Source organism: Coregonus clupeaformis, chromosome 35 (assembly GCF_020615455.1).
Source record: "Coregonus clupeaformis isolate EN_2021a chromosome 35, ASM2061545v1, whole genome shotgun sequence".
Taxonomy (NCBI): domain Eukaryota; kingdom Metazoa; phylum Chordata; class Actinopteri; order Salmoniformes; family Salmonidae; genus Coregonus; species Coregonus clupeaformis.
In genome coordinates, this window is record NC_059226.1 from 42,245,953 (window position 1) to 42,262,305 (window position 16,353).

Here is a 16,353-nt window from a genome sequence, read left to right on the forward strand (position 1 = left end):
GGCTGTGTTACCTACAGGGGAGAGACCATACGTCAGGGCTGTGTTACCTACAGGGAGAGAGACCATACGTCAGGGCTGTGTTACCTACAGGGAGAGAGACCATACGTCAGGGCTGTGTTACCTACAGGGGAGAGAGACCATACGTCAGGGCTGTGTTACCTACAGGGAGAGAGACCATACGTCAGGGCTGTGTTACCTACAGGGAGAGAGACCATACGTCAGGGCTGTGTTACCTACAGGGGGAGAGACCATACGTCAGGGGCTGTGTTACCTACAGGGTGAGGGGAGAGACCATACGTCAGGGCTGTGTTACCTACAGGGGGAGAGACCATACGTCAGGGCTTTGTTACCTACAGGGGGAGAGACCATACGTCAGGGCTGTGTTACCTACAGGGAGAGAGACCATACGTCAGGGCTGTGTTACCTACAGGGAGAGAGACCATACGTCAGGGCTGTGTTACCTACAGGGAGAGAGACCATACGTCAGGGCTGTGTTACCTACATGGGGAGAGACCATACGTCAGGGCTGTGTTACCTACAGGGAGAGAGACCATACGTCAGGGCTGTGTTACCTACAGGGGGAGAGACCATACGGCAGGGCTGTGTTACCTACAGGGAGAGAGACCATACGTCAGGGCTGTGTTACCTACAGGGAGAGAGACCATACGTCAGGGCTGTGTTACCTACAGGGAGAGAGACCATACATCAGGGCTGTGTTACCTACAGGGGGAGAGACCATACGTCAGGGCTGTGTTACCTACAGGGAGAGAGACCATACGTCAGGGCTGTGTTACCTACAGGGGGAGAGACCATACGTTAGGGCTGTGTTACCTACAGGGAGAGAGACCATACGTCAGGGCTGTGTTACCTACAGGGAGAGAGACCATACGTCAGGGCTGTGTTACCTACAGGGAGAGAGACCATACGTCAGGGCTGTGTTACCTACAGGGGGAGAACCATACGTCAGGGCTGTGTTACCTACAGGGGGAGAGACCATACGTCAGGGCTGTGTTACCTACAGGGGGAGAGACCATACGTCAGGGCTGTCTTACCTACAGGGAGAGAGACCATACGTCAGGGCTGTGTTACCTACAGGGAGAGAGACCATACGTCAGGGCTGTGTTACCTACAGGGGGAGAGACCATACGTCAGGGCTGTGTTACCTACAGGGGGAGAGACCATACGTCAGGGCTGTGTTACCTACAGGGAGAGAGACCATACGTCAGGGCTGTGTTACCTACAGGGGGAGAGACCATACGTCAGGGCTGTGTTACCTACAGGGAGAGAGACCATACGTCAGGATTGTGTTACCTACAGGGAGAGAGACCATACGTCAGGGCTGTGTTACCTACAGGGGGAGAGACCATACGTCAGGGCTGTGTTACCTACAGGGGGAGAGACCATACATCAGGGCTGTGTTACCTACAGGGAGAGAGACCATACGTCAGGGCTGTGTTACCTACAGGGGGAGAGACCATACGCCAGGGCTGTGTTACCTACAGAGAGAGGGGGAGAGACCATACGTCAGGGCTGTGTTACCTACAGGGAGAGAGACCATACGTCAGGGCTGTGTTACCTACAGGGAGAGAGACCATACGTCAGGGCTGTGTTACCTACAGGGAGAGGGGGAGAGACCATACGTCAGGGCTGTGTTACCTACAGGGAGAGGGGGAGAGACCATACGTCAGGGCTGTGTTACCTACAGGGAGAGAGACCATACGTCAGGGCTGTGTTACCTACAGGGAGAGGGGGAGAGACCATACGTCAGGGCTGTGTTACCTACAGGGGGAGAGACCATACGTCAGGGCTGTGTTACCTACAGGGAGAGAGACCATACGTCAGGGCTGTGTTACCTACAGGGAGAGAGACCATACGTCAGGGCTGTGTTACCTACAGGGAGAGAGACCATACGTCAGGGCTGTGTTACCTACAGGGAGAGAGACCATACGTCAGGGCTGTGTTACCTACAGGGGAGAGAGACCATACGTCAGGGCTGTGTTACCTACAGGGAGAGGGGGAGAGACCATACGTCAGGGCTGTGTTACCTACAGAGAGGGAGAGACCATACGTCAGGGCTGTGTTACCTACAGGGAGAGGGGGAGAGACCATAAGTCAGGGCTGTGTTACCTACAGGGGGAGAGACCATACGTCAGGGCTGTGTTACCTACAGAGGGGGAGAGACCATACGTCAGGGCTGTGTTACCTACAGGGGAGAGACCATACGTCAGGGCTGTGTTACCTACAGGGAGGGGGGGAGAGACCATACGTCAGGGCTGTGTTACCTACAGGGAGAGAGACCATAAGTCAGGGCTGTGTTACCTACAGGGAGAGAGACCATACGTCAGGGCTGTGTTACCTACAGGGAGAGAGACCATACGTCAGGGCTGTGTTACCTACAGGGGGAGAGACCATACGTCAGGGCTGTGTTACCTACAGGAGGGGAGAGACCATACGTCAGGGCTGTGTTACCTACAGGGAGAGAGACCATACGTTAGGGCTGTGTTACCTACAGGGAGAGAGACCATACGTCAGGGCTGTGTTACCTACAGGGGGAGAGACCATACGTCAGGGCTGTGTTACCTACAGGGGGAGAGACCATACGTCAGGGCTGTGTTACCTACAGGGGGGAGAGACCATACGTCAGGGCTGTGTTACCTACAGGGGGAGAGACCATACGTCAGGGCTGTGTTACCTACAGGGAGAGAGACCATACGTCAGGGCTGTGTTACCTACAGGGGGAGAGACCATACGTCAGGGCTGTGTTACCTACAGGGGGAGAGACCATACGTCAGGGCTGTGTTACCTACAGGGAGAGAGACCATACGTCAGGGCTGTGTTACCTACAGGGGAGAGACCATACGTCAGGGCTGTGTTACCTACAGGGGAGAGAGACCATACGTCAGGGCTGTGTTACCTACAGGGAGAGAGACCATACGTCAGGGCTGTGTTACCTACAGGGGGAGAGACCATACGTCAGGGCTGTGTTACCTACAGGGGGAGAGACCATACGTCAGGGCTGTGTTACCTACAGGGGAGAGACCATACGTCAGGGCTGTGTTACCTACAGGGGGAGAGACCATACGTCAGGGCTGTGTTACCTACAGGGAGAGGGGAGAGACCATACGTCAGGGCTGTGTTACCTACAGGGAGAGAGACCATACGTCAGGGCTGTGTTACCTACAGGGGAGAGAGACCATACGTCAGGGCTGTGTTACCTACAGGGAGAGGGGGAGAGACCATACGTCAGGGCTGTGTTACCTACAGGGAGAGGGGGAGAGACCATACGTCAGGGCTGTGTTACCTACAGGGGGAGAGACCATACGTCAGGGCTGTGTTACCTACAGGAGAGGGGGAGAGACCATACGTCAGGGCTGTGTTACCTACAGGGAGAGAGACCATACGTCAGGGCTGTGTTACCTACAGGGGAGAGACCATACGTCAGGGCTGTGTTACCTACAGGGAGAGAGACCATACGTCAGGGCTGTGTTACCTACAGGGAGAGAGACCATACGTCAGGGCTGTGTTACCTACAGGGAGAGAGACCATACGTCAGGGCTGTGTTACCTACAGGGAGAGAGACCATACGTCAGGGCTGTGTTACCTACAGGGAGAGAGACCATACGTCAGGGCTGTGTTACCTACAGGGAGAGAGACCATACGTCAGGGCTGTGTTACCTACAGGGAGAGGGGGAGAGACCATACGTCAGGGCTGTGTTACCTACAGGGAGAGGGGGAGAGACCATACGTCAGGGCTGTGTTACCTACAGGAGAGAGACCATAAGTCAGGGCTGTGTTACCTACAGGAGAGGGGAGAGACCATACGTCAGGGCTGTGTTACCTACAGGGAGAGAGACCATACGTCAGGGCTGTGTTACCTACAGGGAGAGGGGGAGAGACCATACGTCAGGGCTGTGTTACCTACAGGGGGAGAGACCATACGTCAGGGCTGTGTTACCTACAGGGGGAGAGACCATACGTCAGGGCTGTGTTACCTACAGAGAGAGACCATACGTCAGGGCTGTGTTACCTACAGGGGGAGAGACCATACGTCAGGGCTGTGTTACCTACAGGGAGAGAGACCATACGTCAGGGCTGTGTTACCTACAGGGAGAGAGACCATACGTCAGGGCTGTGTTACCTACAGGGGGAGAGAGACCATACGTCAGGGCTGTGTTACCTACAGGGAGAGAGACCATACGTCAGGGCTGTGTTACCTACAGGGAGAGGGGGAGAGACCATACGTCAGGGCTGTGTTACCTACAGGGAGAGGGGGAGAGACCATACGTCAGGGCTGTGTTACCTACAGGGGGAGAGACCATAAGTCAGGGCTGTGTTACCTACAGGGGAGAGACCATACGTCAGGGCTGTGTTACCTACAGGGGGAGAGACCATACGTCAGGGCTGTGTTACCTACAGGGAGAGGGGGAGAGACCATACGTCAGGGCTGTGTTACCTACAGGGGGAGAGACCATAAGTCAGGGCTGTGTTACCTACAGGGGGAGAGACCATACGTCAGGGCTGTGTTACCTACAGGGGGAGAGACCATACGTCAGGGCTGTGTTACCTACAGGGGGAGAGACCATACGTCAGGGCTGTGTTACCTACAGGGAGAGAGACCATACGTCAGGGCTGTGTTACCTACAGGGAGAGAGACCATACGTCAGGGCTGTGTTACCTACAGGGAGAGAGACCATACGTCAGGGCTGTGTTACCTACAGGGAGGGGGAGAGACCATACGTCAGGGCTGTGTTACCTACAGAGGGGGAGAGACCATACGTCAGGGCTGTGTTACCTACAGGGAGAGAGACCATACGTCAGGGCTGTGTTACCTACAGGGAGGGGAGAGACCATACGTCAGGGCTGTGTTACCTACAGGGGGAGAGACCATACGTCAGGGCTGTGTTACCTACAGGGGGAGAGACCATACGTCAGGGCTGTGTTACCTACAGGGAGAGAGACCATACGTCAGGGCTGTGTTACCTACAGGGAGAGAGACCATACGTCAGGGCTGTGTTACCTACAGGGAGAGAGACCATACGTCAGGGCTGTGTTACCTACAGGGAGAGAGACCATACGTCAGGGCTGTGTTACCTACAGGGAGAGAGACCATACGTCAGGGCTGTGTTACCTACAGGGAGAGAGACCATACGTCAGGGCTGTGTTACCTACAGGGAGAGAGACCATACGTCAGGGCTGTGTTACCTACAGGGAGAGGGGGAGAGACCATACGTCAGGGCTGTGTTACCTACAGGGAGAGGGGGAGAGACCATACGTCAGGGATGTGTTACCTACAGGGGGAGAGACCATAAGTCAGGGCTGTGTTACCTACAGGGGGAGAGACCATACGTCAGGGCTGTGTTACCTACAGGGGGAGAGACCATACGTCAGGGCTGTGTTACCTACAGGGGGAGAGACCATACGTCAGGGCTGTGTTACCTACAGGGAGAGAGACCATACGTCAGGGCTGTGTTACCTACAGGGAGAGAGACCATACGTCAGGGCTGTGTTACCTACAGGGAGAGGGGGAGAGACAGCGTGGCAGAGGGAGAGAAGAACTAGATACTTGTGTTGTCTGTTAGTGATGTTTTAATGGAGCTAGATGGAGCACAAGGACATATTGTCCAAACAGAAATCTAAACGTTTTGGTTTGGACAAAGAATTATGACAAGAAATGTCCACACGCACATTGAACAAGGCAGATGGAAAAGGAGTGTGTATTCATACCTGTGGAGGACTGTGCGTTGGCGTCAGCCCCGTGGACCAGGAGCAACTTGACGATGTCGACGTAACCGCCGCTCGCCGCCGCCATCAGGGGCGTGATGTCACCTTTAATCCCCCGGTCCTCCACGTTGGCATGCATGGCCAGCAGCACCTAACAACCAATCACAGCAGGGGTCAGGGATTAGAGGTCATACAATGTCAATGTATGGTGTAGAGAGTTTGTGGGGGACTGAATGTCATTCTGACATAAAATAACCCCCCCCCCAAAAAGAGGAGACACAATGTCTATTTTTGAAAAAGGACGATGACACACTTGTGCACAGACACACGCACTGCACTGTTCTCCCACTCACACAGACCCACCTGTGCGAGTTCATAGTATCCAGCAGAGCAGGCTAGGCAGAGCAGACTCTCTCCCTCCTCAGTGTGTTCGTTGACGCTCCTCCCCTCGTCTAGTAGCTTCCTCACAGCGTTCACGTCTCCGTCCGAACACGCCTCTGCTAGACTACGGCTGAAAATAACCAGACTGCTACAATTACTGCCACTGTGACAGGAGAACACACACACCCCTTACATACTGTACACACACACTTACACAAACACAAACACACAACTAATGCCCGCATACACACACCTCATAATCACACTTCTACTATTATTTTGACAGAGAAACTACCAGACAACACATGACTAAACTGTTTGATTGAGTGACATATTGATCTCTGAGTTAATACACTGACTGATTGACTGAAATTCTGATATTGATTGCTATATTCAGTGGTTGTCTTCTCATGTATTGATAGATATTTTGATGGATCTATTGATATATGGACTGGGGTAGATACATACTTGTCGGCCTGGCCAGCGTTGAGTGTGTTCTCTGCTCTCATGCGCGTCAGGGCGGCAGCTGCCTCGTCCAGGGCACAGCTCACTGACGACGTCAGCCTCCGCAGCACCTCGGGATCTGCAAAGGCTTTACCATCCGCAGTTGACAGTTTACCAATGCCTTCCGGGTTAAAGGTCATCACAGGCATGGAGGCAAAACCATACCAAAGAAGCCAGGCAGGTGATCGTAGAGGCAAATCCAGCCACAGCCAATCCAATCCATGGTTAGTAGAGGCATTCATAAAAAAACACAGAAACACACAAGCATGGGTTAGATCCAAGTCAGGAAAAGTGAGATTTGAGAAGCTTAACTGTCTTGGGTATCTACACTGAGTGTACAAAACATTAGGAACACGTGCTCTTTCCATGACATAGACTGACCAGGTGAAAGTTATGATCCCTTATTGATGTCACTTGTTAAATCCACTTCAGTGTAGGTTAAATAAGGATTTTAAGCCTTGAGATAATTGAGACATGGATTGTGTATGTGTGCTATTCAGAGGCTGAATGGACAAGACGAAAGATTTAAGTGTCTTTGAACAGGGTATGGTAGTAAGTGCCAGGCGCACCAGTTTGAGTGTGTCAAGAACTGCAACGCTGCTGGGTTTTTCATGCTCAACAGTTTCCTGTGTGTATCAAGAATGATCCACCAACCAAAGGACATCCAGCCAACTTGACACAACTGTGGGAAGCATTGGAGTCAACATGGGCCAGCATCCCTGTGGAACGCTTTCGACACCTTGTAGAGTCGACGAATTGAGGCTGTTCTGAGGGTAAAAGGGGGTGCAACTCAATATTAGGAAGCGTTCCTAATGTTTTGTACACTCTGTGTATGTCTATATGTTAAAAAGGTCAAGAGGTCAAGAGTAATGTGAGAGTAGCTCCACCTTTCCCTCAGAGGCTAGGTGGAAATGTAGACATATTGCCTACACCGACTGACCAAGTCCTCACAGATCTCCCCAAGTGCCTGGGGGCTAGACTAGAGTCTAAGGTAGGGGTTAGGGTGCTACCTAAAGGGCTAGGGGCTAGCTAGTGTCTAGGGGGTAGGGGCTAGCTAGTGTCTAGGGGGTAGGGGCTAGCTAGGGGCTAGCTAGTGTCCAGGGGGTAGGGGCTAGCTAGTCTCTAGGGGGCTAGCTAGTGTCTAGGGGGCTAGCTAGTGTCTAGGGGGCTAGCTAGTGTCTAGGGGGTAGGGGCTAGCTAGTGTCCAGGGGGTAGGGGCTAGCTAGTGTCTAGGGGGTAGGGGCTAGCTAGGGGCTAGCTAGTGTCTAGGGGGCTAGCTAGTGTCTAGGGGGCTAGCTAGTGTCTATGGGGTAGGGGCTAGCTAGGGGCTAGCTAGTGTCCAGGGGGTAGGGGCTAGCTAGTGTCTAGGGGGTAGGGACTAGCTAGGGGCCAGAAGGATAGGGGCGAGGGGCTTGGGGGTAGGGGCTAGCTAGGGGCGAGGGGATTGGGGGTTAGGGGCCTACAGGCTAGCAGGGTTTGTTTCATGCTCTGTACTCTACCTACTCTATGATGAGGCCTAGAGTGTTGGACAAGACAGGCACAGCTGGGAGAAAGTGTTGGACAAGACAGGCACAGCTGGGAGAAAGTGTTGGACAAGACAGGCACTGCTGGGAGAAAGTGTTGGACAAGACAGGCACTGCTGGGAGAAAGTGTTGGACAAGACAGGCACTGCTGGGAGACAGTGTTGAACAAGACATGCACTGCTGGGAGACAGTGTTGAACAAGACAGGCACTGCTGGGAGAAAGTGTTGGACAAGACAGGCACAGCTGGGAGAAAGTGTTGGACAAGACAGGCACTGCTGGGAGAAAGTGTTGGACAAGACAGGCACTGCTGGGAGAAAGTGTTGGACAAGACAGGCACAGCTGGGAGAAAGTGTTGGACAAGACAGGCACTGCTGGGAGAAAGTGTTGGACAAGACAGGCACTGCTGGGAGAAAGTGTTGGACAAGACGCACTGCTGGGAGAAAGTGTTGGACAAGACAGGCACTGCTGGGAGAAAAGCAGGAATGTCATACAACAGCGTGTGTGAGAGGGAGGGAGGCAGGGAGAGGACCGCGATGCAGGGAAGTAGAGGACCGCGATGCAGGGAAGTAGAGGACCGCGATGCAGGGAAGAGGGAGGAGAGGACAGAGATGCAGGGAAGAGGGAGGAGAGGACAGAGATGCAGGGAAGAGGGAGGAGAGGACAGAGATGCAGGGAAGAGGACAGAGATGCAGGGAAGAGAGGGAGGAGAGGACAGAGATGCAGGGAAGAGAGGGAGGAGAGGAGGGAGAGGACAGCGATGCAGGGAAGAGAGGGAGGAGAGGAGGGAGAGGACAGCGATGCAGGGAAGAGAGGGAGGAGAGCAAGAGAGAGAAGCAGGCAGGAGGAAAAAACTGTGCTTGTTCTGTTAACCTACAGAGGACCTCTTTCACAAGGAGCAAGACACACTTCCCATCCAGGGAGGTCATCCAAGCCAAAATATTGTGTGTGCGTTGACACGAGAGATGGGGGAGAAAGTGAGAGCAAGCTAGCAAGAGCCCAACTCTCCCCCCATATGTTTGCCTCTACCCTACATTAGTGGAAGTTCCAAGTTTTAGTTGTCACATGCACAAGTACAGTGAAATTCTTAACTTGCAAGCCCTACACAACAGTGCAGTAAAGTAAAGACAAAACACCAAAATAATTACTCACAAGCAAAGTTGGGTCAGAGCTCACAAGACACAGCCATACAGAATGGCACCATCTTTGTAACAGAAAAGTTTAGAAGTAAAACTGTGTGTTAGTGGGTGGGTCCTGCCAGTCAGCGTTTTCACCACCACTACCCTCTGCTCTGGCTGTGTGAGTGAGTCTAAACGTAGCCTACGCCTAACTGTCAGAAGGATTTCACAACGTTGCCCCAGGCGGGCCAGGCAGGGCAGGGAAAGTAGTGGAGGGCTGAGGTCTGGGGGGGGTTGATCGTTGTATTGTCCTGTCTAAACAACATCTCGGCTTTCGACAAGAAGCAGTGTTACGCAGCTGTTTTTATTAATCTGGCTAAAGCCTTTGATTCTGTTAACCACTGCATCCTGCTCAACAGACTCAGCGACCAGAGGGTTCTCAGAGGATTGTCTAGCCTCACTCTACTACAGACCTTACTAATACCAACAAAACTAAAATGTACCGGAACCTACCTCAACCTGCCTGCCCTCCTAACGTTCTCATCCTGAATTGGTCAGAGCTAGAGTGTCGACTAGGGCTGTCCCCCCCCCCAAAAGAAATCTTAGCCGACCGAGAGTAGTCTGTTCTTTCGATTGGTCGATATTTTCAAACGTGTATTTTTCTATACATAGGCACATCCTATGTGTTTTAATAAAATCAACTATATGCACTAAGCGTGTCTGATGCTTTAAGCGCATTGTTTGATGAAATCATTAAGAAAAATGACTAGAGGGAGTCCGACTGCAATTGATTTGATTGTGCCGGGCCGGGCTCAGACTTGCTGCACTGTGTTAAAAAAATGACAGTGAGTGACTGACTAGCACCCGTTGTCTGTCTCTCCTCCCTGCTGCAGCGACCACCACAGAACATCAACAGCGTTTATCGCGTTGTCCGTGTTGCTGAAGCTGCAACAATTACAGCCATTTCTGACTGAAAAGTTCTGTTACCGAAATCCCTCATTTGTTTAGGAAAAACATTCCCTCAACCCTTGCTCTCTTTGTGACATAGGGCCTGACCTATATCATAATTACATCAATAAATTGGTAATAACAAACTCTGAACACTGTACCACATGCGACAGAAAAATGGATGCAGAGGCCGTGACAAACTCGAAACGGGGGAATGTTTACTGGTTGCTCAGGAGGTAAAGGGGAAGTCAAATGTGTGGAATAAATGTGACAAGTTGTGGAAAATACTGTAGATCAAGAAAAAAAAAGGTAAGGATCAAGCGCTACGTGCATATTACGTGTGCCAAACAGGTTCTGTATAGATTACAATATAATTTCTCTAAAATTATAAGCATACCAGAGAGTCTGTTGTAACCCCTTAAACCCCTACAACTCATCCAGAATGCCGCAGCCCGTCTGGTGTTCAACCTTCCCAAGTTCTCTCACGTCACCCCCCTCCTCCGCACACTCCACTGGCTTCCAGTTGAAGCTCGCATCCGTTACAAGACCATGGTGCTTGCCTATGGAGCAGTGAGGGGAACGGCACCTCCGTACCTTCAGGCTCTGATCAGTCCCTACACCCAAACGAGGGCATTGCGTTCATCCACCTCTGGCCTGCTGGCTCCCCTTCCTCTGCGGAAGCATAGTTCCCGCTCAGCCCAGTCAAAACTGTTCGCTGCTCTGGCACCCCAATGGTGGAACAAGCTCCCCTCACGACGCCAGGACAGCGGAGTCACTCACCACCTTCCGGAGACATTTGAAACCCCACCTCTTTAAGGAATACCTGGGATAGGATAAAGTAATCCTTCTACCCCCCATGGTAAAAAAAAAAGTGTAAAGTGGTTGGGCCCACTATAGGGTGAATGCACCAATTTGTAAGTCGCTCTGGATAAGAGCGTCTGCTAAATGACGTAAATGTGCCCTTGAGCAAGGCACTTAACCCTAATTGCTCCTGTAAGTCGCTCTGGATAAGAGCGTCTGCTAAATGACTAAAATGTAAATGTAAATGTAATGTAACGTTTTTTAAATTATATTTTTAAGCCTTTATTAGAGCAAAGACTAAAACCAGTCGCATTCATTCGTGAATGCAATTTCCAAAATGGAACGGTTTATTTATTGTTTACGCTAATTATTCAGAGGGTCGCTTTGTTATTTTATTTTAAAACTAAAATGCTTGATTGCATTTCAAATCATGAATGACTCGTATGCTGTGTGATGACATGAACGAATGAATGATTGATACTGTAGCTTATATAAGTATTGAAATATAAGCCTAAGTAAGTTACGGTATTAAGACTAAACAGGATGTGCTCTTAGGCCTACAGCTCGATGGTGGTTATACAAGGCTGCTATACAAAGCCTACTAATGATAACGACATTACTTATCATAATGATGATCATAACAATAATAGTAATAATAACAACAATAAGGAGATCAAGAAAAATGAGGGTTATTTTTCTGACAATTTGGAAGTGTAAACACTAAATAAATTATAAATAATACCAGAGAGGCTGTTCTAACAGGGAAAAGGTGTAAATCCTTTATTACAGCATAGCAAAGATTAAAAATTAGTGAAATTGTTTATCCGACATGTTGTGGTTGGTGCTCACGAAGGCTTGGTGCTCACTGAATCAGTAGGCTATTAAACAAACACTCAAACAGGCAACAGAAGCAGGATCTGTCTTATTTATGTAGATATCTATGGAAGATTTATAAAGCCAGGCACATTTAACAGTTAGGCTATTGATTATAGACCTAATTAAGTTGGGGTTTCATCTCTCCTCACTTTTCTTACACAATTAAGGCAAAGGCTGTTTTCTCATCGCCTAACTCCGCTGCTTCCTCCACAGCATTGTTCTCAACACCAATATGCTGGTTACCTTAGCTATTATGCACATAGCAACATGGTCTAGGAAAAAGCGCCAATTCAACAGCGCACTGATATGTTTCAGAACCGCGGACAGCGACCGCTCGACTAAATGGGGTCAGCCCTAATGTCGACACCTATAAATATATTGGCGTACGGCTGTACTAGTCACTGTCATTCCATACCCACGTCACCCACCTTCAGGCTAAAGTTAAATCCACAATTGGTTTTCTGTACCGCAACAAAACATCCTTCACCCACTCTGCCAAGCACACCCTTGGAAAAATGACCATACAGACAATCCTGGACAATGGCGACGTAGGTTACAGGCTTGCCCCCTCCCTCAAACTAGATGTAATCTACCACACTGCCATCTGCTTTGTTACCAATGCCCCCTTCAACACTTATCACTGTTACCTTTACACCCTGGTCAACTGGCCCTCTTTACATACACGACACCAGACCCACTGGTGCCAATTTATTTGCAAGTCCCCCCTCTACCTCAGCACCTTCACTACCAATAGCAGCCTGCTCGCTGGTAGATGTATGACACTGGTTATTCCAAAACCAGCACTTCCTATGGCCATCATTCATTCCAGTTTTCCACCGCCAACAACTGGAATGAGCTGCAAAAGACCTTCAAAAACTTAACACATTCATCCCACCACACTCCTTCAAAAACACATTACCTGATCTACTGACTGTTCAATGTACCTGCTGATCATTCGGTCTGATGGGTTTTCATTTTGGCTGCCTGTTATTGTGGTATTTCTGCTCTAACCCACTGTGAATGTTTCTCATTAGGGCGGCAGGTAGCCTAGCTCTTAAAGCGTTGGGCAAGTAACCGAAAGGTCGCTGGTTCGAATACACGAGCAGTCAAGGTGAAAAATCTGTCGATGTTTCCTTGAGCACCTAACCCAAATTTGCTGCAGGGGCACCGTACTAATATGGCTGACCCTATAAAACGATGCATTTCACAATACCTTTCAATTGAAGCGGCAGGAAACAAACGTAAGTGGCCACCTCTCACAAAAACTGATCAAAAATTAAATCACAGATAATTATAAGGGAGCAGAGGAACTTATAAATTGCCTATAATAATTACAAGGACTTTTCTCGCACCAAAATGAGGAAATGTCAGATTTTCAAGGTAGTCCTATTCCAGTACCTGAATTTCTGAGCTCCAAATTCAAGTAGGCTACTTCAAGCCCCTTGTAATAATAATATAATAATAATAATAATAATAATAATAATAATAAGCCATTTAGCAGACGCTTTTATCCAAAGCGACTTACAGTCATGCGTGCATAAATTTTTTTTTTTGTGTGTGTATGGGTGGTCCCGGGGATCGAACCCACTACCTTTGCGTTACAAGCGCCGTGCTCTACCAGCTGAGCTACAGAGGACCACATTGTATTGTTTATAATTGCAGGTCTAACATGAAAAACTAAAATGTATTTGTCATGTTATTTCATTACCAGATCATATTATGAATAAGCCCATTCTATGCAGAATAATTAATAGCAATAGTGTTGGTGTTGCGCAATAGTCTATCCTACACAATTGCGCACAGTAGACTTGGTGTCCAATCCGAGGCCCAAAGACAAAACACATTACCTTGATGCTTTCTCTTAAATCTAACGAGACCCTGCTGTAAATCAAGCAGACAGCTGATCAACCTCAATTCGCTAGGGATATTAGATTCGACGTGGATCCAGGCACAACGGTCTTCATCAACTTAACGAATGAGACAAAATATTCTGGACATTCTTCACAAACACCTATTTTCCAGCACTTGGGCTGTTGTTGCATTGCATGCGCCATCACAACAGCTGTTCCTCACTTGACTGTCATTAAGAAAATTCCTTCCTGGATCAGATGTGAGAAGATATCACGGCGTAACTAAATCAGCTGGACACCAAATGCGCATCCAACAAGTATTATGCATAATTATTGAAGAAACACATTAATGACAGTATCGATTTAGGTTTTAAGTATTAAGGTAATGTGACTTTTGGTTAGAAGCATTAGATGTTTTACCACCCACCAGGCGAATGCAGTAGCATTAGATGTTTTACCACCCTCCAGGCGAATGCAGTAGCATTATATGTTTACCACCCACCAGGTGAATGCAGTAGCATTAGATGTTTTACCACCCACCAGGCGAATGCAGTAGCATTAGATGTTTTACCACCCACCAGGCGAATGCAGTAGCATTATATGTTTTACCACCCACCAGGCGAATGCAGTAGCATTATATGTTTTACCACCCTCCAGGCGAATGCAGTAGCATTAGATGTTTTACCACCCACCAGGCGAATGCAGTAGCATTAGATGCTTTACCACCCACCAGGCGAATGCAGTAGCATTATATGTTTTACCACCCACCAGGCGAATGCAGTAGCATTATATGTTTTACCACCCACCAGGCGAATGCAGTAGCATTAGATGTTTACCACCCACCAGGCGAATGCAGTAGCATTATATGTTTACCACCCACCAGGCGAATGCAGTAGCATTAGATGTTTTACCACCCACCAGGCGAATGCAGTAGCATTAGATGTTTTACCACCCACCAGGCGAATGCAGTAGCATTATATGTTTTACCACCCACCAGGCGAATGCAGTAGCATTAGATGTTTACCACCCACCAGGCGAATGCAGTAGCATTATATGTTTTACCACCCACCAGGCGAATGCAGTAGCATTAGATGTTTTACCACCCACCAGGCGAATGCAGTAGCATTATATGTTTACCACCCACCAGGCGAATGCAGTAGCATTAGATGTTTTACCACCCACCAGGCGAATGCAGTAGCATTAGATGTTTTACCACCCACCAGGCGAATGCAGTAGCATTATATGTTTTACCACCCACCAGGCGAATGCAGTAGCATTATATGTTTTACCACCCTCCAGGCGAATGCAGTAGCATTAGATGTTTTACCACCCACCAGGCGAATGCAGTAGCATTATATGTTTTACCACCCACCAGGCGTAATGCAGTAGCATTATATGTTTTACCACCCACCAGGCGAATGCAGTAGCATTATATGTTTACCACCCACCAGGCGAATGCAGTAGCATTATATGTTTTACCACCCTCCAGGCGAATGCAGTAGCATTATATGTTTACCACCCACCAGGCGAATGCAGTAGCATTAGATGTTTTACCACCCACCAGGCGAATGCAGTAGCATTATATGTTTACCACCCACCAGGCGAATGCAGTAGCATTATATGTTTTACCACCCACCAGGCGAATGCAGTAGCATTTGTTTCCCTTCTAGGGTGCCGTCTTATCCTCTTTAAATTGGAACTTGGCAAGAACACCTTCTCTTATGCAGTGGGTTAAGGAGATGGTTATCTCTGCTGCTTGAAAAGGTTAGATACACGTCTCCCAAGATAAGTTTCACCTGACATGGTCCTCTTTCATTGAATATGAAGAGAGCCTATCTTTCACATACTTCAGCGCTCACATTTCAGTATAGACAGTCAATTCCTGTGTAAGTGGCTGCGATGTGTTAATAGGATTCCATTGTTACTGTGATATCGTTTTATTACATTTAATATTCTGTCATCCAAGCACTGTTGCCTTGTTCTCTTCAGCCACTGTTGGGCTTAGTGGGACTATCATTTGTTTTTCAACAGGACAATGACCCAACACACCTCCAGGCTGTGTAAGGGCTATTTTACCAAGAAGGAGAGTGATGGAGTGCTGCATCAGATGACCTGGCCTCCACAATCCCCCGACCTCAACCCAATTGAGATGGTTTGGGATGAGTCGGACCGCAGAGTGAAGGAAAAGCAGCCAACAAGTGCTCAGCATATGTGGGAACTCCTTCAAGACTGTTGGAAAATCATTCCTCATGAAGCTGGTTGAGAGAATGCCAAGAGTGTGCAAAGCTGTCATCAAGGCAAAGGGTGGCTATTTACTACATGATTCCATATGTGTTATTTCAGAGTTTTGATGTCTTCACTATTATTATACAATGTAGAAAATAGTAAAAATAAAGAAAAACCCTTGAATGAGTAGGTGTTCTAAAACCATTGACTGGTAGTGTATATTTAGTGGTATTGTGTGTTGTCCTGTTCTCCGTTATGCCTCTTGGTCGTCATTGTAAATTACATGTTCTCAATTGACTTGGTTAAATAAAGGTGAAATAAATCATTAATGCAGCACAGAAACCGCATCCGAAATGGCAGCCTATTCCCTACATAGTGCACTACTTTTGATCAAGATCCATAGGCCT

The 16,353-nt window shown here is 48.9% G+C and overlaps 1 protein-coding gene across 1 annotated transcript in view; it reads right to left on the reverse strand.

Annotated features, from left to right (window-relative positions):
- The window catches only part of LOC121539283 (ankyrin repeat and KH domain-containing protein 1-like), a 56,424-nt gene that overhangs the window by 24,478 nt on the left and 15,593 nt on the right, over window positions 1-16,353 (reverse strand). Inside the window, exons 3-5 of the mRNA XM_045211125.1 lie at window positions 6,571-6,727; window positions 6,085-6,232; window positions 5,725-5,872 (exon numbers count right to left, since the gene is read on the reverse strand). Coding sequence (XP_045067060.1) covers window positions 5,725-5,872; window positions 6,085-6,232; window positions 6,571-6,727 — 453 coding nt within the window. The remainder of the gene's footprint in view (window positions 1-5,724; window positions 5,873-6,084; window positions 6,233-6,570; window positions 6,728-16,353) is intronic.